This window comes from Ranitomeya imitator, chromosome 5, assembly GCF_032444005.1.
Source record: "Ranitomeya imitator isolate aRanImi1 chromosome 5, aRanImi1.pri, whole genome shotgun sequence".
In the NCBI taxonomy this organism is placed as follows: domain Eukaryota; kingdom Metazoa; phylum Chordata; class Amphibia; order Anura; family Dendrobatidae; genus Ranitomeya; species Ranitomeya imitator.
In genome coordinates, this window is record NC_091286.1 from 634155673 (window position 1) to 634173150 (window position 17478).

The window sequence follows — 17478 nt, forward strand, 5'->3', positions numbered from 1 at the left end:
GGAAAATAACTTTGCGGTCAGCACAAAAACCTATAAAAAACCACGCAGAGGGGACAAAAAGACCCTCCGCACCGACTAACGGTACGGAGGTGGTCCCTCTGCGTCTCAGAGCTTCCAGCAGGTGAGAAAAACCAATAAAGCAAGCTGGACAGAAAAATAGAAACAAAATAACATAAGCAAAACTTAGCTTTGCAGAGCAGCAGGCCACAGGAATGATCCAGGGAAAAAACAAGTCCCACACTGAAACATAGACAGGAAGCATGGATCAAAGCATCAGGTGGAGTTAAGTAGAGAAGAAGCTAACGAGCTCACCAGATCACCTGAGGGAGGAAACTCAGAAGCTGCAGTACCACTTTCCTCCACAAACGGAAGATCACAGAGAGAATCAGCCGAAGTACCACTTGTGACCACAGGAGTGAACTCTGCCACAGAATTCACAACACTCTTCTTTTTGTGCTCCCTTCTAAGGCTGCACTATTAATTTTTATAATTTTCGCACAATACCTTTAGTCTGTCCGGGGGGCATGTCTTTTCCCCCGGACACAACCGCCTCCCAGCCATCAGTCAGTCAGCCATCAGTCTTTTACTTAAAAACTAGTGCTGATCTGGCACACCCCAATAAGTTTGCTAAGTTGGAAGATGAGGGGGGTGCCAGTACAGGGGTAGCACTGCTGCAGCCAGGCATGTCCTCTGAAAGCTGGGGGAGTGACTACTCCAGTAAGGAGGGAAATAGGAGAGCAGGGCAGGCCAGACAGGTGCTGGTAGTGGGGGACTCAATTATTAGGGGAACAGATCGACAATCCCTGTCTTTGTGACAGATTGCCCTAACGGTGTGCTGCCTACCTGGTGCTCGAGTCCGACACATCGCTGATCGGGTGGACAGATTACTGGGAGGGGCTGGTGTGGACCCAGCGGTCATGGTGCACATTGGCACAAATGACAAAGTTAGAGGTAGGTGGAAGGTCCTTAAAAATGATTTCAGGGAATTAGGCTGCAAGCTGAAAGCAAGGACCTCCAACGTGGTATTTTCCGAAATACTGCCAGAGAGGCAACGGGAGATTAGGGAGGTTAATATATGGCTCAAGAATTGGTGTAGGAAGGAGGGGTTTGGGTTCCTGCAGAACTGGGCCGACTTCTCAGTTGGCTACAGGCTCTACGCGAGGGATGGGCTGCACCTCAATAGGGAAGGTGCAGCTGTGCTGGGGGAGAAAATGGCTAGAAGGTTGGAGGAGTGTTTAAACTAGGGACTGGGAGGGAGGGTATTCAATTTATAGGAGGGGAAGATAGTGCAGACAGAGACCTGGGCACAAATAAGGAAGTTGGGGGTGGCGGTGGTATGGGGGGTGGGGTAAGAACAGTTAACGATTTAAGAAATAGAGGTACAGATAGGAATATCAAGTGCATGTATACTAATGCCAGAAGCCTCGCCAACAAAATGGACGAATTAGAACTAATGTTGTTGGAGCATGATTATGACATGGTGGGGATATCTGAAACATGGCTGGATGAGAGCCATAACTGGGCTGTTAACTTGCAGGGCTATAGCCTGTTCAGAAATGACCGTACAGATAAGTGAGGGGGTTGGGTGTGTCTATATGTAAAATCGTCCTTAACCCCTTCCCGACCTTTGACGCAAACGCTGCGTCATGAAAGTCGGTGCCATTCCGACCCATGACGCAGCATATGCGTCATGGAAAGATCGCGTCCCTGCAGATCGGGTGAAAGGGTTAACTCCCATTTCACCCGATCTGCAGGGACAGGGGAAGTGGTACTTTAGCCCAGGGGGGGTGGCTTCACCCCCTCGTGGCTACGATCGCTCTGATTGGCTGTTGAAAGTGAAACTGCCAATCAGAGCGATTTGTAATATTTCACCTAAAAAAATGGTGAAATATTACAATCCAGCCATGGGCGATGCTGCAATATCATCGGCCATGGCTGGACACACTAATGTGCACCCACTCCACTCCTCCGATCGCCCCCCCAGCCCCCCGATCTGCGGTCTGCTCCCCTCGGTCCTGTGCTCCGCTCCCCCGTCCTCCTGCCCGCTCCCCCCGTGCTCCAATCACACCCCCCATGCTCCAATCAAACCCCCCCGCACTCCGATCCCCCCCCGCACAGCGATCCCCCCCCCCGCACAGCGATTCCCCCCCCGTGCTCCGATCCACCCGCCCGCACAGCGATCCCCCACTCCGTGCTCCAATCCACCCCCCCGTGTTCCTTTCACCCCCCCGTGCTCCGACGCCCCCCCCCCGTGCCCTGATCTCCCCCCCCTTATACTTACCTGGCCTCCTGGGGACTGTCCGTCTTCTTTCCTGGGCGCCGCCATCTTCCAAAATGGCGGGCGCATGTGCAGTGCGCCCGCCGAATCTGCCGGCCGGCAGATTCGTTCCAGAGTGAATTTTGATCACTGAGATAGGTTATATCTCAGTGATCAAAATAAAAAAAAAAGTAAATGACCCCCCACCCCTTTGTCACCCCCATAGGTAGGGACAATAAAAAAAAAATATATATTTTTTTCCACTAAGGTTGGGGTAAGAACTAGGGTTAGGGTTAGGGGTAGGGTTAGGGGCAGGGTTAGGGGTAGGGTTAGGGGTAGGGTTAGGGTTTCGGTATGTGCACATGTATTCTGTTCCTCTGCGGATTTTTCCGCTGCGGATTTGATAAATCCGCAGTGCTAAACCGCTGCGGATTTATGGCGGATTTACCACGTTTTTTCTGCGCATTTCAATGCGGTTTTACAACAGCGATTTTCTATTTGAGCAGTTGTAAAACCGCTGCGGAATCCGCAGAAAGAAGTGACATGCTGCGGAATGTAAACCGCTGCGTTTCCGTGCAGTTTTTCTGCGGCATGTGTACAGCGATTTTTGTTTCCCATAGGTTTACATTGAACTGTAAACTCATGGGAAACTGCTGCGGATCCGCAGCGTTTTCCGCAGCGTGTGCACATACCTTTAGAATTAGGCTATGTGCACACTGTGCGGATTTGGCTGCGGATCCGCAGCAGTGTTCCATCAGGTTTACAGTACCATGTAAACATATGGAAAGCCAAATCCGCTGTGCCCATGGTGCGGATAATACCGCGCGGGAACGCTGCGTTGTATTTTCCGCAGCATGTCAATTCTTTGTGCGGATTCCGCAGTGTTTTACACCTGTTCCTCAATAGGAATCCGCAGGTGAAATCTGGACAAAAAACACTGGAAATCCGCGGTAAATCCGCAGGTAAAACGCAGTGCCTTTTACCCGCGGATTTTTCAAAAATGGTGCTGAAAAATCTCATACGAATCCGCAACGTTGGCACATAGCCTTAGGGCTAGGGTTCGGTTGGAATTAGGGTTGTGGTTAGGGTTAGGGGTGTGTTGGGGTTACGGGTGTGTTGGGGTTAGGGTTGTGATTAGGGTTACGGCTACAGTTGGGATAAGGGTTAGGGGTGTGTTGGAGTTAGAATTGAGGGGTTTCCACTGTTTAGGCACATCAGGGGGTCTCCAAACGCAACATGGCGCCACCATTAATTCCAGCCAATCTTGTATTCAAAAAGTCAAATGGTGCTCCCTCACTTCCGAGCCCCGACGTGTGCCCAAACAGTGGTTTACCCCCACATATGGGGTACCAGCATACTCAGGACAAACTGCGCAACAATTACTGGGGTCCAATTTCTCCTGTTACCCTTGTGAAAATAAAGAAATGCTTGCTAAAACATCATTTTTGAGGAAAGAAAAATGATTTTTTATTTTCACGGCTCTGCGTTGTAAACGTCTGTGAAGCACTTGGGGGTTCAAAGTGCTCACCACATATCTAGATAAGTTCCTTGGGGGGGTCTAGTTTCTAAAATGGGGTCACTTGTGGGGGGTTTCTACTGTTTAGGCACACCAGGGGCTCTGCAAACGCAATGTGACGCCCGCAGACCATTCCATCAAAGTCTGCATTTCAAAAGTCACTACTTCCCTTCTGAGCCCCGACGTGTGCCCAAACAGTGGTTTACCCCCACACATGGGGTATCAGCGTACTCAGGAGAAACTGGACAACAACTTTTGGGGTCCAATTTCTCCTGTAACCCTTGGGAAAATAAAAAATTCTGGGCTAAATAATTATTTTTGAGGAAAGAAAACGTATTTATTATTTTCACGGCTCTGCATTATAAACTTCTATGAAGCACTTGGGGGTTCAAAGTGCTCACCACACATCTAGATAAGTTCCTTTCGGGGTCTAGTTTCCAAAATGGGGTCACTTGTGGGGGGTTTCTACTGTTTAGGTACATCAGGGGCTCTGCAAACGCAACGTGACGCCCGCAGAGCATTCCATCAAAGTCTGCATTTCAAAACGTCACTACTTCAATTCCGAGCCCCGGCATGTGCCGAAACAGTAGTTTACCCCCACATATGGGGTATCACCGTACTCAGGAGAAACTGGACAACAAATATTGGGGTCAAATTTCTCCTGTTACCCTTGGGAAAATTAAAAAATTCTGGGCTAAATAATTATTTTTGAGGAAAGAAAACGTATTTATTATTTTCACGGCTCTGCATTATAAACTTCTATGAAGCACTTGGGGGTTCAAAGTGCTCACCACACATCTAGATAAGTTCCTTTCGGGGTCTAGTTTCCAAAATGGGGTCACTTTTGGGGGGTTTCTACTGTTAAGCCACATCAGGGGCTCTGCAAACGCAACGTGATGCCCACAGAGCATTCCATCAAAGTCTGCATTTCAAAATGTCACTACTTCACTTCCGAGCCCCGGCATGTGCCCAAACAGTGGTTTACCCCCACATATGGGGTATCAGCGTACTCAGGAGAAACTGGACAACAACTTTTGGGGTCAAATTTCTCCTGTTACCCTTTGTAAAATAAAAAATTGCAGGCTAAAAGATCATTTTTGAGAAAATAATTTTTTTTTTTTATTTTCATGGCTCTGCGTTATAAACGTCTGTGAAGCACTTGGGGGTTCAAAGTCCTCACCACACATCTAGATTAGTTCCTTTGGGGGTCTAGTTTCCAAAATGGGGTCATTTCTGGGGGATCTCCAATGTTTAGGCACACAGGGGCTCTCCAAACGTGACATGGTGTCCGCTAATGATTGGAGCTAATTTTCCATTTAAAAAGCCAAATGGCGTGCCATCCCTTCCGAGCCCTGCCGTGCGCCCAAACAGTGGTTTACCCCCACATATGGGGTATCAGCGTACTCAGGACAAACTGGACAACAATATTTGGGGTCCAATTTTTCCTATTATACTTGGCAAAATAGGAAATTCCAGGCTAAAAAATCATTTTTGAGGAAAGAAAAATTATTTTTTATTTTCATGGCTCTGCGTTATAAACTTCTGTGAAGCACCTGGGGGTTTAAAGTGCTCAATATGCATCTAGATAAGTTCCTTGGGGGGTCTAGTTTCCAAAATGGGGTCACTTGTGGGGGAGCTCCAATGCATAGGCACACAGGGACTCTCCAAACGCGACATGGTGTCCGCTAACAATTGGAGCTAATTTTCCATTCAAAAAGTCAAATGGCGCGCCTTCCCTTCCGAGCCCTGCCGTGTGCCCAAACAGTGGTTTACCCCCACATATGAGGTATCGGCGTACTCGGAAGAAATTGCCCAACAAATTTTATGATCCATTTTATCCTACTGCCCATGGGAAAATGAAAAAATTGAGGCGAAAAGAATTTTTTTTGTGAAAAAAAAGTACTTTTTCATTTTTACAGATCAATTTGTGAAGCACCTGAGGGTTTAAAGTGCTCACTAGGCATCTAAATAAGTTCCTTGGGGGGTCTAGTTTCCAAAATGGGGTCACGTGTGGGGGAGCGCCAATGTTTAGGCACACAGGAGCTCTCCAAACGCGACATGGTGTCCGCTAACGATGGAAATAAGTTTTCATTCAAAAAGTCAAATGGCGCGCCTTCCCTTCCGAGCCTTACCATGTGCCCAAACAGTGGTTTACCCCCACATATGAGGTATCGGTGTACTCAGGAGAAATTGCCCAACACATTTTAGGATCCATTTTATCCTGTTGCCCATGTGAAAATGAAAAAATTGAGGCTAAAAGAATTTTTTTGTGAAAAAAAAGTACTTTTTCATTTTTACGGATCAATTTGTGAAGCACCTGGGGGTTCAAAGTGCTCACTATGCATCTAGATAAGTTCCTTGGGGCGTCTAGTTTCCAAAATGGGGTCACTTGTGGGGGAGCTCCAATTTTTAGGCACACGGGGGCTCTCCAAACGTGACATGGTGTCCGCTAAAGAGTGGAGCCAATTTTTGATTCAAAAAGTCAAATAGCGCTCCTTCCCTTCCAAGCCCTGCCGTGCGCCCAAACAGTGGTTTACCCCCACATATGAGGTATCAGCGTACTCAGGACAAATTGCACAACAACTTTCGTGGTTCAGTTTCTCCTTTTACCATTGGGAAAATAAAAAAATTGTTGCTAAAAGATAATTTTTGTGACTAAAAAGTTAAATGTTCATTTTTTCCTTCCATGTTGCTTCTGCTGCTGTGAAGCACCTGAAGGGTTAATAAACTTCTTGAATGTGGTTTTGAGTACCTTGAGGGGTGCAGTTTTTAGAATGGTGTCACTTTTGGGTATTTTCAGCCATATAGACCCCTCAAACTGACTTCAAATGTGAGGTGGTCCCTAAAAAAAATGGTTTTGTAAATTTCGTTGTAAAAATGACAAATCGCTGGTCAAATTTTAACCCTTATAACTTCCTAACAAAAAAAAATTTTGTTTCCAAAATTGTGCTGATGTAAAGTAAGCATGTGGGAAATGTTATTTATTAACTAATTTGTGTCACATATCTCTCTGGTTTAACAGAATAAAAATTCAAAATGTGAAAATTGCGAAATTTTCAAAATTTTCGCCAAATTTCCGTTTTTATCACAAATAAACGCAGAATTTATTGACCTAAATTTACCACTAACATGAAGCCCAATATGTCACGAAAAAACAATCTCAGAACCGCTAGGATCCGTTGAAGCGTTCTTGAGTTATTACCTCATAAAGGGACACTGGTCAGAATTGCAAAAAACGGCAAGGTCTTTAAGGTCAAAATAGGCTGGGTCATGAAGGGGTTAAAACCCATCCTGCGTGATAATATAGGTGAATTTAATGAAAATGTAGAATCCCTGTGGGTGGAGATAAGGGGAGGGGAAAAAAAATAATAAATTACTGATAGGGGTTTGTTATAAATCTCCAAAAATAATGGAAGCAATGGAGAATATCCTTGTAAAGCAAATAGATGAAGCTGCGACTCAAGGAGAAGTCATTATTATGGGGGACTTCAACTACCCTGAAATAGATTGGGGAACAGAAACCTGCAGTTCCAGCAAAGGTAAATGGTTTTTGACAACTATGAGAGACAATTACCTTTCACAACTGGTTCAGGACCCAACAAGAAGGGGGACACTGCTAGACCTAATATTAACCAACAGGCCAGACCGCATAGCAAATATAAGGGTTGGGGGTCACTTGGGAAATAGCGATCACAAAATAATAAGTTTTCATGTATCCTTTAAAAAGATGTGTAATAGAGGGGTTACAAGGACACTAAACTTCAGGAGGGCAAATTTCCAACGGATGAGAGAGGATCTTGGTGCAATTAACTGGGACGATATCCTGAGACACAAAAATACACAAAGAAAATGGGAGACGTTTATTGGCATCCTGGATAGGACCTGTGCACAGTATATGCCATATGGGAATAAACATACTAGAAATAGGAGGAAACCAATATGGCTAAATAGAGCTGTAAGGGGCGCAATAAGTGACAAAAAGAAAGCATTTAGAGAATTAAAGGAAGTAGGTAGTGATGAGGCATTAAATAAATACAGAAAATTAAATAAATTCTGTAAAAAGCAAATCAAGGCAGCAAAGATTGAGACAGAGACTCATTGCCAGAGAGAGTAAAAATAATCCCAAAATATTCTTTAACTACATAAATAGTAAGAAACTAAAAAATGATAGTGTTGGCCTCCTTAAAAATAGTCTGGGTGAAATGGTGGATGAGGATGAGGAAAAAGCCAATATGCTAAATGACTTTTTTTCATCAGTATTTACACAAGAAAATCCCATGGCAGACAAAATGACTAGTGATAAAAATTCCCCATTAAATGTCACCTGCTTAACCCAGCAGGAAGTACGTCGGCGTCTAAAAATCACTAAAATTGACAAATTTCTGGGCCCGGATGGGATACACCCTCGAGTACTGCAGGAATTACCGTAAGTACAGTCATTGATAGACCATTATTTTTAATCTTTAAAGACTCCAAAATAACAGGGTCTGTACCACAGGACTGGCGTATAGCAAATGTGGTGCCAATATTCAAAAAGGGGACAAAAACTGAACTCGGAAATTATAGGCCAGTAAGCTTAACCTCTACTGTGGGTAAAATCCTGGAGGGCATTCTAAGGGATGCTATACTGGAGTATCTGAAGAGGAATAACCTCATGACCGAGTATCAGCACGGGTTTACTAGGGACCGTTCATGTCAGACTAATTTGATCAGTTTTTATGAAGAGGTAAGATCCGGACTGGACCAAGGGAACCCAGTGGATGTAGTGTATATGGACTTTTCAAAAGCTTTTGATACGGTGCCACACAAAAGGTTGATACATAAAATGAGAATAATGGGGATAGGGGAAAATATGTGTAAGTGGGTTAAGAGTTGGCTCAGGGATAGGAAACAAAGGGTGGTTATTAATGGAGGACACTCAGACTAAGTAGCGGTTAGCAGTGGGGTACCACAGGGGTCAGTATTGGGCCCTCTTCTTTTTAACATATTTATTAATGACCTTGTAGGGGGCATTCAGAGTAGAATCTCAATATTTGCAGATGACACTAAACTCTGCAGGGTAATCAATACAGAGGAGGACAATTTTATATTACAGGATGATTCAAGTAAACTAGAAGCTTGGGCTGATAAATGGCAAAAGAGCTTTAATGGGGATAAATGTAAGGTCATGCACTTGGGTAGAAGTAATAAGTTGTATAATTATGTGCTTAATTCTAAAACTCTGGGCAAAACCGTCACTGAAAAAGACCTGGGTGTATGGGTGGATGACAAACTCATATTCAGTGGCCAGTGTCAGGCAGCTGCTACAAAGGCAAATAAAATAATGGGATGCATTAAAAGAGGCATAGATGCTCATGAGGAGAACATAATTTTACCTCTATACAAGTCACTAGTTCGACCACACTTAGAATACTGTGCACAGTTCTGGTCTCCGGTGTATAAGAAAAACATAGCTGAACTGGAGCGGGTGCAGAGAAGAGCGACCAAGGTTATTAGAGGACTGGGGGGTCTGTAATACCAAGATAGGTTTTTACACTTGGGGCCATTTAGTTTGGAAAAATGAAGACTAAGGGGTGATCTTATGTTAATGTATAAATATATGAGGGGACAGTACAAAGACCTTTCTGATGATCTTTTTAATCATAGACCTGAAACAGGGACAAGGGGGCATCCTCTACGTCTGGAGGAAAAAAGGTTTAAGCATAATAACAGACGCGGATTCTTTACTGTAAGAGCAGTGAGACTATGGAACTCTCTGCCGTATGATGTTGTAATGAGTGATTCATTACTTAAATTTAAGAGGGGACTGGATACATTTCTGGAAAAGTATAATGTTACAGGGTATATACACTAGATTCCTTGATAGGGCGTTGATCCAGGGATTGCCGTCTGATTGCCGTATGTGGAGTCGGGAAGGAATTTTTTTACCCAAGGTGGAGCTTACTCTTTGCCACATGGTTTTTTTTTTGCCTTCCTCTGGATCAACATGTTAGGGCATGTTAGGTTAGGTTATGGGTTGAACTAGATGGACTTATGGTCTTCTTTCAACCTTAATAACTATGTAACTATGTAAAAATGCTGGGGGGGGGGGCTGGTGAAAGGTTCCCTGTAAATATAAAACTATTCTTGGGCTGCTCTTTTAGCACGAATCTCCACTTATGCAAGCTCAGCTGGTTATTATATGCTACCTGGGTTGGTTTTTGACCAGATATAAGCCTGCTGTCGGATGTGGCTTATATTGAACGAGGAACTGGTGGCAGCATACTGTACTGTGCTAGTAAGGAATTCTGACAGTGACGGTGGGGAGGCTTATATTTATATCCCCAGCCTGGACTGGTGATGTATATCCCCCCTCAATGGGAGCGCCTCAATAACTTGTACCTATAAGGGAAGCCTTTCCGGCGACTATTTGCCCATGGTGCAGTTCTCTGACTGACCTGGGGCGAGTGGTGGCGCCAGAGAGCCGATCCCTGCTGGGTCCTTCTCTTCCCTCCCCAGATGTGAGTTAAGTCGACATACTCCTTCCCCGTCACACCCACCATTCACAATAGGTGAGGTCACAGCTTACCTCCTCCCATTATGCAATAACTGATATCTACTGTATATAGAGGTGTGGCCGGTCATTGTATAAGAGGAAGAGGTGAGCTGTGACTTCACTTATTATAAATGATGGATCCTGTAAATAGAGGTGTTAACACACACAATAGGTGATGTTGCAACTCACCACCTCCTCTTGCACAATGACTGAAAATACACAGTAGATAACAGATTCCAACATTTACAATAGGTGATGTCACATCTCACCTCCTCTTCCTCTGGTACAAGGACGGATAAAACCTCCATATACAGAAAATATCACTGGATTCACCATTCGCAATAAATTATGTCACAGCTCACCTCCTCCCTCGACTGTACAATGACTGATAACACCTCTATATGCAGTATATTACACAGGATCTACAATTTCACAGGATCTACAATTTCTAATGGGTGATGGCACAGCTCACCTCCTCCTATACAATAAGTGATAACACCTCTATATACAGTAGATAACACAGTATCCACAATACATAATAGATTGTATCACAGCTCACCATCTTCTTCTCCTATACAATGACTGATAAACCGTAAACAACACAGGATCCACCATTCATAATAGGTTGCTTCACACCTCAACTACCCCCCCTGTACAATGACCAATAACACCTCTATACACAGTCATGGACAAAAATGTTGGAACCCTTGAAATTGTTCCAGAAAAATAAGTAGCAGCAATGAGCCCGGATCTAAATCCCATTGAACACCTTTCTTTCTTTGCGTCTGGAGGAGAGAAGGTTTTTCCACCAACATAGAAGAGGATTCTTTACTGTTAGGGCAGTGAGAATCTGGAATTGCTTGCCTGAGGAGGTGGTGATGGCGAACTCAGTCGAGGGGTTCAAGAGAGGCCTGGATGTCTTCCTGGAGCAGAACAATATTGTATCATACAATTATTAGGTTCTGTAGAAGGACGTAGATCTGGGGATTTATTATGATGGAATATAGGCTGAACTGGATGGACAAATGTCTTTTTTCGGCCTTACTAACTATGTTACTATGTTACCTGAGCCACACTGTGCCCCCACACCGTGCACCCCTTTATTGCGGAGGTATTCTTCCTCAGAGGCTTCGCTTTCGGAGTAAAAATGTCTGGTTAGACCATAATAACACAAACGTGTCTTGGGTTCTCGCTGAATAATTAGGAAAAAAACGGTGTTTGTCACGACAAGTAATTGGGAGGCGTCCAAAGGAATAGTGGGACACAGGGGCTGCTATATAAAGTGCAAGTTCTACAAGACCAAAATATAAGATCCAGCACCCCAGAGATGAAAGGTTTTATGCTTTTCTCAAGAAATTGTCCAGGTCATGGTTGGATTGGCCGGTAGAAGGTTGAATCCGGTGCGGTGCAGAGGAAAAGAGGATTGCGGAGAATAATAAAAAGATTCACTTATAAAAGGAAAAGCGTAACTAAGACAAAACTTTGGAGATGAGGTGAGGAAGCCACGTCTTCATTGTAAGCACTGCTGCCGACCAGGTTATTATGGAAGAGAAGAACAGAAATGAGATTTGCGGTACACGGAGATTTGGTACGCGGGATGGAGTTATGGTTTGTTTCTCTAGTTAAGCAGTGTCATAGCGCGAGCCTGTCAACTCCGACCGTCTAAGTGACAGATATCAATGCAATAACAAGGAGGCGATGGGAAAGCACGTATTAAGTGGATTTCCTCCAGCCTGTCACATTTAACACTGGGAGAAATCCGCCACATAGAGCTGAGATTTCCAACCACTATATATTTTTATATTCACGGAGCCAAATTGCTGTACGCTGGATGCATGAGAAAAGCGGTATTTCTGGATGAAATTCACAGCTTCCAGAAATAAAAATAAAGAAAAAGCAATCTATCGCCATGGATACAATGTGCCCAGCAATAAATTCGGAGGTTGCACAGATCCTGCGCTGAGTGAGAGAGCAATTCTAAAGTAACATTTGATATACTTTAGAATTTCTCGTGTGAGAAACCATCACGATCCTAAATGAGGATGACGAGCTATAAAAAGAGGCGAATAGTGGAGAGAAAAAATGGAGGAAGATTGGCGGGATTACAGGTGTAAACACACAGAAGCTGCAACACTATGTATCCATCTATGTATCAGTCCATCTACTCATCTATGTGCGGAACTATCCATCTACATATTTATCAGCAGATCTATCAGTCTATTCATGTATCTATCAATCTGTCCTCAACATTGAGACTCCAAGAAGAAAAAAGTTGTGGAATGATGGAAATCACCAGATAGACATGATACAGATCTGCCAATACGGAAAAAATGGAAACATTTTCAAAACATCTCGATGTATTCAGTATGGAGCTCGAGTGCCACATGTAGAAAGGTTATTTTTGATTGTCTGAGGAATACTCTGCCGTGCTGAATGCACTTGGGCAAATCATCAAGATCCGCTGATGGCAGCTCTTTTACAATTGCCACCAATGACGTCACAAATGTGCTCAGTGGGAGACAAGTTCTGAGACACTGCAGGCCATGGTAGCAAGTTTAGGCCACACAGGCTGCTCACAGTAGCACAAGCAAAATGAGACCTGACGTAGTTGTGTTAAAAAATGGTTCCGGGGACATTTATCACGTTTACTTGAAGACTTTTATATGGTGACTAGATGGTGGCCCCAGTCTAACGCATCGGGTATTCTAGAATATGCATGTCCACGTAGTATATTGCCCAGCCACGTAGTATATTGCCCAGCCACGTAGTATATTGCCTAGCCACGTAGTATATTGCCCAGCCACGTAGTATATTGCCTAGCCACGTAGTATATTGCCTAGCCACGTAGTATATTGCCTAGCCACGTAGTATATTGCCCAGCCACGTAGTATATTGCCCAGCCACGTAGCATATTGCCCAGCCACATAGTATATTGCCCAGCCACGTAGTATATTGCCCAGCCACGTAGTATATTGCCCAGCCACGTAGTATATTGCCCAGCCACGTAGTATATTGCCCAGCCACGTAGTATATTGCCTAGCCACGTAGTATATTGCCTAGCCACGTAGTATATTGCCTAGCCACATAGTATATTACCCTGCCACGTAGTATATTGCCCAGCCACATAGTATATTGCCCAATCACGTAGTATATTGCCCAGTCACGTAGTATATTGCCCAGCCACAAAGTATATTGCCCAGCCACGAAGTATATTGCCCAGCCACGTAGTATATTGCCCAGCCACGTAGTATATTGCCCAGCCACGTAGTATATTGCCCAGCCACGTAGTATATTGCCCAGCCACTTAGTATATTGCCCAGCCACTTAGTATATTGCCCAGCCACGTAGTATATTGCCTAGCCACGTAGTATATTGCCCAGCCACGTAGTATATTGCCCAGCCACGTAATATATTGCCCAGCCACGTAGTATATTGCCCAGCCACGTAGTATATTGCCCAGCAATGTAGTATATTGCCCAGCAACGTAGTATATTGCACAGCCACGTAGTATATTGCACAGTCACGTAGTATATTGCCCAGCTACGTAGTATATTGCCCAGTCACCTAGTATATTGCCCAGCCACGTAGTATATTGCACAGCCACGTAGTATCTTGCCCAGCAATGTAGTATATTGCCCAGCAACGTAGTATATTGCCCAGCCACGTAGTATATTGCCCAGCCACGTAGTATATTGCCCAGCAATGTAGTATATTGCCCAGCAACGTAGTATATTGCCCAGCCACGTAGTATATTGCACAGTCACGTAGTATATTGCCCAGCTACGTAGTATATTGCCCAGTCACCTAGTATATTGCCCAGCCACGTAGTATATTGCACAGCCACGTAGTATATTGCCCAGCCACGTAGTATATTGCCCAGCCACTTAGAATATTGCCCAGCCACTTAGAATATTGCCCAGCCACGTAGTATATTGCCCAGCCACGTAGTATATTGCCCAGCCACTTAGAATATTGCCCAGCCACTTAGAATATTGCCCAGCCACGTAGTATATTGCCCAGCCACGTAGTATATTGCACAGCCACGTAGTATATTGCACAGCCACGTAGTATATTGCACAGCCACGTAGTATGTAGTATATTGGTCAGCCACGTAGCATATTGCCCAGTAATGTAGTATATTGGCCAGTGACATAAAATAAAAATATACTCACCTTAGTCCTGGCTCATGTGTACGGTGCAGGCGGCGGTTGGTATGACTATGAGCGCAGGACCTGTGATGACGTCGCGGTCATATGACCATGACGTCATGGCAGGTCCTTCTCGCGCAGGCGCACAGGACCTGTGATGACGTCGCGGTCACATGACTGTGACGTCATGGCAGGTCCTTCTGCCATAGCATCCTTAGCATACGCAGCATCAATAGTAAAAACTTGGTCACACAGGGTTAATAGCTGCGTAACCGGAGTGTGTTACACTGCGCTCCGGTAACGCTGGCATTAACCCTGTATGAGGGCTGACTGGATGACTGGAGGGGAGTATGGAGCGGGCACTGACTGCAAGGAGGCCATATTGCCGCCGGACTGTGGCTGTCACTGATTGGTCTTGGCAATGGTCGTGGGCGTTTTGCCATGACCAATCAGCGACTTGGATTCCATGACAGACAGAGGCCGCGACTAATGAATATCTGTGACAGAAAGACAGACGGAAGTGACCCTTAGACAATTAAATAGTAGATTATGGTGTGGGGTGGCAAAATGTGCAATAGCTGCATCCCTCTAGCCTTCATTCCAGCAACACAAACAGCTTGGCGTTAGTGGAACAAGAGGTAGCATTAATTGTCCAAAGTGTCCCACGAACAGTTTTTCAGCTCGGCAACTCCAGGCCCGCATATTGCTCATGCTTCTGTGAGCAGCCTGAGTGGCCTAAACGTGCTACCATGGCCTGCAGCATCTCCAGACTTGTCTCCCATTGAGAACATCTGGGATGTCAATGGTTGGCAATTAAAAAAGAGCAGCCAGCAGCGGATCTTGATGATTTTACCAAGTGCATTCAGTGTGTCAGAACATTTCTCAGAACCAGTAATTACCTCACTGATAGAAGCCGAGGCTGTAACTGCGGGGATTTCTGAGTGTGGCGCTCATATTTCATACTGAATATATTGTGATGTTTTGAAAATCGTGTTTCCATTTTTTCATCATTTGCAGATCAGTAACGTGCCCATCCATCCTGTGATTTCCAGAATTCCACGACTTCTCCTTGTTGTATTTATCTAGAATGTAGCTCCTCTGGTCTCTATCTTATCTGCATATCTATTTACACATCTGTCATATGGTTCATGATCCCCAAACCACAGATAGCAAGAATCAAGGACAGGCTCCCTCATATGTCCCTGGAACGTGGAGAACAGTCATGTGGGCAGGTCTTCACCGGCTTCTCCCTGCCCAGCTTGGCTTGATTGAAGGGTCTATTCCTACACAAGCAGGCAGAGTCCTTGCGATCAAGCCCAGATGGGTGGGAAGCCATTTAGGACCTGCCCAAGGTGACTGTTCTCTTACTTTAAAGTGGTTTTCCAGTGAATAAAAATAATTTTATAAAGGCACACACTAAAAAAATAAAATGAACTAACACACAAACTCATGGATCCCCTGCAGCTTCTCTGGGCAATGTTGAGGTACCCAGGAATAACTTTGTTCTGGATGGTGGAAAAAATTGATAATCCTTGGTGTAGATTGGTTTCTACACCCTACTAAAAAAAATTAAATCAAAGTAACCCCAATCTTACACCCCATAAAAGTTCGTGTTGAATCTGAAGGTGCACATCCACCTGTATAAGTCTCATACCTCTACAGAGAAGGCATGCCTAGACTTGTAGAAGGACCGGCACAGTTTTAGGACTTCGGCGGATGTTCCCTCTGCATGCTCCGTCCCGCAGTTCGAGAGCATCGCTTTCACCAGCTTCACCCATGGATCATCTTCCGAAGATGCACTAGGAGAAAAAAAAATGCTAAAATTTACAACTCCTTCTAAATGGATGAGTGTAGGCGTCCTTAATTACATTGCTCTCATACGCCCTTCCAATCGGCAGGACAACCCCTTTACGTATATATGGCCATCTTTCCTTATACTCAATGGGATCGGTGACCTCCACTGGAATCTGGATACGATAGAGAAGACCAGGGATAATACACGATGGAGGCCTCCGTCCGGGCTGTGATGTAGATATATCTAGAAAATGCACCCGCTGTGTTATTCTCCACCGCCAGCTTCCTCCTGCTAAATTCAATCAGTCTTCACTCTGATGTAGTTCAAAATGTTTGCCCTACACACTGACAAGGCCTTAAATCAATATTTGCCATTTTCGTCAGGATGAAAAGGACAATCTAAAGAGCGGCCAAAGCAGTAGAAATAAACACAGCGGCGAGTGTCGAAAAACATCGGAGACGATAGAGCCCGGCTAATTATCACTCTATATATAGATGGAGTGTGCACAGATGAACAGAGCGTGGTCCTCCTGTATCGGCGTGCTAGAACTCAAAACCTGCACAAAAGTCTCTTACATCACAATTTCTACTTATTAAAACATTAATTAAAAAAACAACAACAAAAAAAAAATAGAAAACTGCACTATGGTAAAAGAGTGCGTGCAGATCCCAGGTACCCGAGTAATCACCCTCCCAAATAACAGACGCAAAAAATGTCCGCACTAGTGATGAGCGAATATACTCATTACTCGAGATTTCCCGAGCACGATCAGGTGTCCTCCGAGTATTTTTTAGTGCTCGGATTTTTAATTTTCTTCGCCGCAGCTGAATGATTTACAGCGGTTAGCCAGCATAAGTACATGTGGGGTTTGCCTGGTTGCTAGGGAATCCCTACATGTAATGAAGCTGGCTAAGAGATGTAAATCATCCAGCTGAGGCGATGAAAACGAAGTCTCCGAGCACTAAAAAAATACTCGGAGGTCACCCGAGCATGCTCAGGAAATCTCGAGTAACGAGTATATTCGCTCATCACTAGTCAGCACTCTACATTTTTTCACACTGAAAATTGGAGTGTTGCCGATTTCTCTATCCATCTATTGTATATTTTTTACATATACATCAACGATATCTACATGGCTCAGTTAACCTGACAGATGCCACAGGAGAGTCCGCCTGGTCTCTGTCATTCTTGTGCCATCTATCGAATACACCACATCTACAAAATTCT

The 17478-nt window shown here is 44.6% G+C and overlaps 1 protein-coding gene across 1 annotated transcript in view; it reads right to left on the bottom strand.

Moving 5' to 3' along the window:
- NBAS (NBAS subunit of NRZ tethering complex) overlaps positions 1–17478 on the bottom strand; it is an 854371-nt gene that overhangs the window by 83968 nt on the left and 752925 nt on the right. The window contains exon 50 of the mRNA XM_069728113.1: positions 16111–16255. Within this exon, the coding sequence (XP_069584214.1) occupies positions 16111–16255 (145 nt within the window). The remainder of the gene's footprint in view (positions 1–16110; positions 16256–17478) is intronic.